An 8,805-nucleotide genomic window follows, 5' to 3' on the forward strand; every position below is an offset into this window, starting at 1 on the left:
CAGGGATGTACAATTGTTGAAGTTCATCCACGTGCTCTTTAAATGTCTGCCATTGCCTATCCACCGTCAACCCTTTAAGTATCATTTGCCAGTCTGTTCTTGCCAATTCACATCTCATACCATCGAATTAACTGTGTCACTCTCCAGCTTCATAAAGAGTTCTACCATATTATGGTCACTCTTCCCCCAGGGATCTCGCACAACAAGATTGTTAATTAGTCCTTTCTCATTACACATCACCCAGTCTAGGATGGCCAGCCTTTAGTTGGTTCCTCGACATATTGGTCCAGAACATCATCCCTAATACACTCCAGGAAATCCTACCAATTTGTTAGCCCAATCTATATGTAGATTAAAGTCACCTATGATAACTGCTGTATGTTTATTGCATGCATCCATAATCTCTTGTTTGATGCTATCCCCAACCTCACTACTACTGTTTGGTGGTTTGTATACAACTCCCACGAGCGTTTTCTGCCCTTTGGTATTCCGTAGCTCTAACCGTACAGATTCCAAATCATCCAAGCTAATTTCCTTCCTTACTATTGCGTTAATTTCCTCTTTAACCAGCAATGCTACTCCAACTCCTTTTCCTTTCTGTCTATTCCTTCCTGAATGTTGAATATCCCTGGATGCTGAGTTCCCAGCCTTGGCCACCCTGGAGCCATGTCTCCATAATCCCAATCATATCATATTCGTTAATAGCTGCCTGCACAGTTAATTCGTCCACCTGATTATGAATACTCACATTGAGGCACAGAGCCTTTAGGCTTGTCTTTTTAACACACTTTGTTCCTTTAGAAATTTGCTGTAATGCGGCCCTTTTTGATTTTTGCCTTGGGTTTCTCTGCCCTCCAGTTTTACTTTGCTTCTTCTATCTTTTGCTTCTGACCCCATTTTACTTCCCTCTGTCTCCCTGCATAGGTTCCCATCCCCCTGCCATATTAGTTTATCCCCTCTCCCCCCCAACAGCACTAGCAAACACTCCCCTTGGTCATTGGTTCCAGTTCTGCCAGGTGCAGACCATCCGGTTTGTACTGGTCCCACCTCCCCGAGTCCCAGGAATTTGAATCCCTCCCTCCTGCACCACTCCTCAAGCCACATATTCATCTGAGCCATCCTACTATTTCTACTCTGACTAGCACGTGGCACTGGTAGCAATCCTGAGATTACTACCTTTGAGATCCTGCTTTTTAATTTAACTTCTCGCTCCCTAAATTCAGCTTGTCGGACCTCATCCTGTTTTTTTACCTATATTGTTGGTACCTATAAGCACCACGACAACTTGCTGTTCAGCCACCCCTTCCAAAATGTGCCGCAGCTGCTCCGAGACATCCTTGACCCTTGCACCAGGGAAGGAATATGCCATCCTGAAGTCTCGATTGTGGTTGCATAAATACCTATCTATTCCCCTTACAATAGAATCCCCTACCACTATACCTCTCCCCTCTTTTTCCTGCCCTCCTGTGCAGCAGATCCACCGTTGGTGTCATGAACTTGGCTGCTGCTACCCGCCCGGCCCCACCCCCCGCGATGAGTCACCTCCCCAACAGCACCCAAGGTGGTGTATCTATTTTGGAGGGGGATGACCGCAGGGGACCCCTGCACTACCTTCCTTCCGCTGCTCTGCCTGATGGTCACCCATTCCTTATCTGCCTGAATAACCTTTACCTGCGGTGTGACCAACTCACTAAATGTGCTATTCATGACAGCTTCAGCATCACAGATGCTCCAGAGCGAATCCATGCACAGCTCCAGTGCTGCAATACGATCCATGAGGAGGTGCAGCTGGATACACTTCCTGCACATGTAGTTATCAGGGACATTGGAAGCGTCCCTGACTTTCGACATAGCACAGGAGGAGCATGACATGGGTCTTGGCGATCCTGCCATGACTTAACCATTAGATTAACTTAATTTGGCAACAATGTCAAAGTTACCTACTGATAAAGAAATAAAAAGAAGAAAAAAAAGATTAAATACTCACCAATCCACCAGCCAATCACTTACCCACTTGGCTGTGATGTCACACTTTGATTTCTTTCTACTTCTTTGTTTTACCTTCGGCCTCTGCAGCAGCATTGTTCCTCGGACTGCTGCCGCTCTCAGTCTCTGCCACCGCCCTTCATCCTCCCAAGCTGCTCCTCTCGCGATGCTAGTCCCTCGGACTGCAGCCTGTCTCAGTCACTGCCACTGCCCTTCATCCTCCCACGTTGCTCCTCTCACAATATTGGCCCCTCGGACTGTCGCTGCTCTCAGTCGCTGCTACCGCCCTTCATCCTCCCAAGATGCTCCTCTCGTGATGCTAGCCCCTCGGACTGCCGCCACTCTCAGTCGCTGTTGCCGCCACCCTTCATCCTCCCACGCCGCTCCTATTGCCTGCCTTTGGAATGTCTAGTGAGACAGTGTTGAGGAAGCTTTACTCTGTGTATCTAAGTAAGGCAAGTACATCCTTCCTTAGATAAGGAGACTAAAACTGTGCACGGTACTCCAGGTTTGGTAAGGGAGTAAAGGGTTCTGTGGAGCGGGCAGGGAAGTCGAGCTGAGTCAATGATCAGACCAGCCATGATCTTATTGAATGGGGAGCAGGCTCGGGGGTCCGGGTGGCCCACTGCTGCTCCGATTTCTCATGGTCTTATATACCCAGCATGCCCCGCGGGGGAGACTGTGACACACCCAGACTACAGGAGCTCAGTGCGCAGGCGCGGGCCCTGGCTAGATTTGGAGCATGCGCGGTGCGTTTAATGGCGGAGGAGACACATTTTGGACAGGCTTCTCAGAAGTGTCCTTTTCAGCGGGACGGAGTGGAGTAATGGACCAGCGGGGAGCCGGGGAGGCTTCATAAACAACCGGTGCTCGCCGGAAGCCAGGAATAATAACCGGAATATCGGCGGTTGTTGGTTCGGGGCTTTCTCCCGGTCACAGGCCCTTCTCCCGGTCACAGGCCCAGGCTAACGGCGGCCATCTTTGTGCAGGAAGTCAGGTTCAGCGCTCCGCCATCTTGATTCAGTGAGTAGCAAAGCGCATGCGCGGCCATCTTGGTGCAGGAACAAAGTGAAAGATGTCAGTTTCTGGAACTGAACTCAGTCAGAGTCAGCACCTTCATGGGAGGGGAATCAGTGAGTATAGAACTCAACCCAGACAGAGTCAGCACCTTCAGGGGAGGGGAACCAGTGAGTGTAGAACTGAACCCAGACAGAGTCAGCCCCTTCAGGGGAGGGGAACCAGTGAAACATAGAAACTAGGTGCAGGAGTAGGCCATTCGGCCCTTCGAGCCTGCACCACCATTCAACAAGATCATGGCTGATCACCCACCCCAGCACCTCACCCCCCACGCCCCTCCATACCCCCCGACCCGCCTAGCCGCAAGGATCACATGCAACTCCCTCCCGAACACATCCAATGAACTGGCATCAACAACTCTCCGCGTCAGGGAACCCCACAGGCCAACAACTCCCCGAGTGAAGAAGTCTCTCCCAATCCCAGCCCCAAACAGCCCACCCCCCATCCCAAGAGCATGTCACCACCCGGCTCCGGACCCACCCAACACCGGGAACATTCCCCCCGCACCCAACCCGCCCCGTCCCATCAGAATCCTTCCCAAATGCCGAACACCCCCGGATGTCGAGCCCCCAGCACCGGCCACCCCGGAGCCACGCCCCCGCGACGCCAACCACACCACATCCACCAACCGCCATCTGCACAGTCAACTCGTCCACCCCACTCTGAACACTCCCCGCAGAGAGGAGAGGGAGGAGAACCAGTGAGTGTAGAACTGTACCTAGTCAAGAGTCAGCACCATCATGGGAGAGGAATCAGTGAGTATAGAACTCAACCCAGACAGAGTCAGCACCTTCAGGGGAGGGGAACCAGTGAGTGTAGAACTGAACCCAGACAGAGTCAGCCCCTTCAGGGGAGGGGAACCAGTGAAACATAGAAACTAGGTGCAGGAGTAGGCCATTCGGCCCTTCGAGCCTGCACCACCATTCAACAAGATCATGGCTGATCACCCACCCCAGCACCTCACCCCCCACGCCCCTCCATACCCCCCGACCCGCCTAGCCGCAAGGATCACATGCAACTCCCTCCCGAACACATCCAATGAACTGGCATCAACAACTCTCCGCGGCAGGGAACCCCACAGGCCAACAACTCCCCGAGTGAAGAAGTCTCTCCCAATCCCAGCCCCAAACAGCCCACCCCCCATCCCAAGAGCATGTCACCACCCGGCTCCGGACCCACCCAACACCGGGAACATTCCCCCCGCACCCAACCCGCCCCGTCCCGTCAGAATCCTTCCCAAATGCCGAACACCCCCGGATGTCGAGCCCCCAGCACCGGCCACCCCGGAGCCACGCCCCCGCGACGCCAACCACACCACATCCACCAACCGCCATCTGCACAGTCAACTCGTCCACCCCACTCTGAACACTCCCCGCAGAGAGGAGAGGGAGGAGAACCAGTGAGTGTAGAACTGTACCTAGTCAGAGTCAGCACCATCATGGGAGAGAGGGTAACCAGTGAATGTAGAACTGAACCCAGCCTGAGTCAGCATCTTCAGGGGAGGAGAAAGATGGAGGGGAGGGGAACCGGTATTGTAGAACTGATCCCAGACAGAGTCAGCATCTTTAGGGGACGGGAACCAGTGAATGTGGAACTGAACCCAGACAGAGTCAGCACCTTCAGGGGAGGGAGGGGAACCAGTGAGTGCAGAACTGAGCCCAACCAGAGTCAGCACATTCAGGGGAGGGGAGGGATGGGAATGAGGGGAACCAGTGAGTGTAGAACTGATCCCGGTCACAGTCAGCAACTTCAGGGGAGAAGAGGGAGGGGAACAAGCGAATGCAGAGCTGAACCCAGCCAGAGTCAGCACCTTCAGGGGAGGAGAGGGTGGGGGGGGAACAAGTGAGTGCGGAATTGAGCACAGTGAGACTCAGCAACTTTAGAGGAGGAGAGAGCTGCGAGCGAGGGGAACCAGCGAGTCTAAATCTGGACCCAGGCAGAGTCAGCATCTTCAGGGAAGGAGATGGAGGGGAACCAGTGAGTGTAGAACTGAACCCAGCCAGAGTCAGTACCTTCAGGGGAGGAGAACCAGTGAGTGTAGAACTGAACACAGCCTGAATCAGCATCTTTAGGGAAGTAGAGAGGGGAACCAGTGAGTATAGAACTGAACCCAGACAGAGTCAGCACCTTTAGCGGAGGAGAGGGGAGCCAGTGAGCATAGAAGTGAACCCAGCCACAGTCAGCACCTTAAGGGGAGAAGAGGGAGGGGAACCAGTGAGTGTAGAACTGAACCCAGCCAGAGTCAGCATCTTCAGGGGAGGAGAGGGAGGGGAAGCAGTGAATGTAGAACTGAACCCAGCCAGAGTCAGCATCTTCAGGGGAGGAGAGGGAGGGGAACCAATGAATGTAGAACTGAACCCAGCCAGAGTCAGCACGTCCAGGGGAGGAGAGGGAGGGGAACCAGTGAATGTAGAACTGAACCCAGCCAGAGTCAACGTCTTCAGGGGAGGGATAGGGTGGGGAACTACTGAGTGCAGAACTGAACACAGCCAGACTCAGCACCTTAAGGTGAAGGGTAAATGGGAGGGAGTAAACCAGTGATTGCAAAACTTAACACAGCCAGAGCTAGCACCATCAGGGGAAGCAGAGGGAGGGGAACCAGTGAATGTAGAACTGACCAAAGCCAGAGTCAGCACCTCCAGGGGAGGAGAGGGAGGGAACCAGTGAGTGTAGAACTGAACCCAGCCAGAGTCAGCACCTTCAGGGGAGGGGAAGGAAGTGTACCAGTGAGTGTATTTCTGAACCCAGCCAGAATTGGTGGTGAAAACTGGGAGTGGAGGAGAAACAGTCTAGAAAAGTGCGATGGGTTTGGATTTCAGCACAGCAGGAGGGACAATCTGTGGGACAGGGACTTACAGCTTTGGAAGAACAAGAGAGGAAAGAATTTTCCATGGAAACTAGATGTGTCTATCCTGAATTTCTGTCTTGTACTGACAGTGATGAGTTTTGTTATCTCCTTTTACAGCGTATTAGAAGGTTAGATTTTCAGACAGGAAACACAAATCAAACGTCGCATCAAGATCTGACGGAGTCAATCGATTCTTCAGGACCTGAATATCATCGGCCTTTGAAAGTGGAAGGAGGAATGATTGTCTGTTCTGTCTGTGGGTAAAGATTTCAAACATCAGTGTGACTGGAAAAGCATCGAGACACACACACCCGAGTGAGTGTTCCCGTACATTGACTGTAGAAAGAGCTTGAGCCAGCTGCACAATTGCACCATTCAAATTGCAGAGAAACTGTAAACGTGTTGTGTGCGTGGGTGAGGCTTCAACTGATCGTCCAAACATGGAGAGTCACAAGGATACCTGCACCACGGAGAAACCGTGGAAATGTGGTGACTGTGGGAAAGGATTCAGAAAACCATCTGAGCTGGAAATACATCGACGCAATCACACTGGGGAGAGGCCGTTCACCTGCTCTCAGTGTGGGAAGCGATTCACTGGGTCATCCACCCTGCTGAAACACCAGCGAGTTCACACTGGGGAGAGGCCGTTCACCTGCTCTGAGTGTGGGAAGGGATTCACTTATTCATCCAACCTGCTGACACACCAGCGAGTTCACACTGGGGAGGGGCCGTTCACCTGCTCTGAGTGTGGGAAAGGATTCACTGGGTCATCCACCCTGCTGAGACACCAGCGAGTTCACACTGCGGAGAGGCCGTTCACCTGCTCTGAGTGTGGGAAGGGATTCACTCGATCATCCACCCTGCTGACACACCAGAGAATTCACACTGGGGAGAGGCCGTTCACCTGCTCTGAGTGTGGGAAGGGATTCACTCAGTTAGCCACCCTGCTGACACACCAGCGACTTCACACTGGGGAGAGGCCCTTCACCTGCTCTGAGTGTGGGAAGGGATTCAATCGGTCATCCACCCTGCTGACACACCAGTGAGTTCACAAGTGATTGCAGGAGTTGGAATCTGCTGTTATTGCTGCTGTTAATCACATCCCACTGAACCATGTTCATTGTGACAGTTGAGGTTTGTTTCTGCTGATGTTAATAACCCTATAACTGGGCTGGGCTTTAATATTCTGGATATATTGCTGATTGTGTTCTCGAGGCTGCAGTGTCCATTTAAGAAACGCTGTGTGTTTTTTTCCCTTAATTCAGCGACTCACAACAGAAATTCAGTTTGGAATAAAATTATGAACTTTTACTTTAATTTTAAATTGATCTTTGGTACAAAATCAACAATAGTGTCAAAGTTTCCACTGAATAAAATCTCCAATTAGAAAAGGCTTGCTGACAATTCTTACTGACTTGCACATTACACTCAGTGGCCCCTCCATTATCCACCAGGAAGAAGAGGAATGGGAATTGGTGGGGAATCAGTGTCCCCAATTGTTACCCTCCTGTCTGGTGTAGCAATCCCCTCGGCACGGGAATGGAGACAATCCAGACCTAAACTGTGTGCAGTACTCCAGGTGTGGTCTTACCAACACCCTGTACAGTTGTAGCAGGACTTCCCTACTTTTATACCATCCCCCAGCATTCCATTTGCCTACTTGCTGTACCTGCATACTAACTTTTTGAGTTTCATGTCCAAGAACCCCCAGATTCTTCTGTACTACAGCATTTTGTAATTGCCACATTTGAATAATAATTTACTTTTTTATTTTTCCTACCAAAGGGGATAACCTGACATTTTACTACATTATAGTCCATCTGCCAGATTTTTGCCAGCTCATTGAGCCTATCAATATCCCTTTGTAGATTATTTGTGTCCTCCTTACAACTTGCTTTCCCACCCATCATTGTATCATCAGCAAATTTGGCTACGTTACACTCGGTCCCTTCATCCAAGTAATTAATATAAATTGTAAATAGTTGAGGCCCCAGCACTGATCCTTGCAGCACCCCACTAGTTACTGATGGTCAACCAGACAATGAACCAGTTATCCCACCTCTCTGTTTTCTGTTAGTTAGCCAATCCTCTATCCATGCTGATATGTTACCCCCAACCCCATGAACTTTTACCTTGTGCGGTAACCTTTTATGTGGCACCTTGTCAAATGCCTTCTGGAAGTCCAAATACACTGGTTCCCCTTTATCCACCCTGTTCGTTACATCCTCAAAGAATTCCATCAAATTTGTCAATCATAAATCGATGCTGACTCTGCTTGACCGAACTTTGTTTTTCCAAATGTCCTGCTACTGCTTCTTTAATAATGAACTCCAACACTTTCCCAACCACAGATGTTAGGCTAACTAGTTTCCCGCTTTTTGTCTGCCTCCTTTTTTAAATAGGGGCGTTACATTTGCAGTTTTCCAATCTGCTGGGACCTACCCAGAATCCAAGGAATTTTGGTAAATTACAACCAGTGCATCCACTATCCCTGCCGCTACTTCTCTTCAGACAGAGCTAAATTAAAAAGTAGGACCTCAAAAGTAGTAATCTCGGGATTGCTACCAGTGCCACGTGCTAGTCAGAGTAGGAATCGCAGGATAGCGCAGATGAATACATGGCTTGAGCAGTGGTGCAGCAGGGAGGGATTCAAATTCTTGGGGCATTGGAACCGGTTCTGGGGGAGGTGGGACCAGTACAAACCGGACGGTCTGCACCTGGGCAGGTCCGGAACCAATGTCCTAGGGGGAGTGTTTGCTAGTGCTGTTGGGGAGGAGTTAAACTAATATTGCAGGGGGATGGGAACCTATACAGGGAGACAGAGGGAGACAAAAAGGAGGCAAAAGCAAAAGACAGAAAGGAGATGAGGAAAAGTGGAGGGCAGAGAAACCCAA

The 8,805-nt window shown here is 50.8% G+C and overlaps 1 protein-coding gene across 1 annotated transcript; it reads left to right on the forward strand.

Moving 5' to 3' along the window:
- The first annotated feature begins 2,751 nt into the window (after window positions 1-2,751).
- Window positions 2,752-7,302, forward strand: LOC139250072 (zinc finger protein 239-like). The gene is made up of 2 exons (XM_070872650.1): window positions 2,752-3,009; window positions 6,029-7,302. Exon 2 carries the CDS (start codon window positions 6,352-6,354, stop codon window positions 6,955-6,957), a length of 606 nt encoding a protein of 201 aa, XP_070728751.1. The 5' UTR covers window positions 2,752-3,009; window positions 6,029-6,351; the 3' UTR covers window positions 6,958-7,302.
- Window positions 7,303-8,805: the final 1,503 nt, after the last annotated feature.

Source organism: Pristiophorus japonicus, unplaced genomic scaffold (genome assembly GCF_044704955.1).
Source record: "Pristiophorus japonicus isolate sPriJap1 unplaced genomic scaffold, sPriJap1.hap1 HAP1_SCAFFOLD_343, whole genome shotgun sequence".
NCBI classification, from domain to species: domain Eukaryota; kingdom Metazoa; phylum Chordata; class Chondrichthyes; family Pristiophoridae; genus Pristiophorus; species Pristiophorus japonicus.

Coding starts and splice junctions, on each gene's coding strand:
- LOC139250072 (XM_070872650.1), top strand. CDS start 6,352: ATGGAGAGTCACAAGGATACCTGCACCACGGAGAAACCGTGGAAATGT.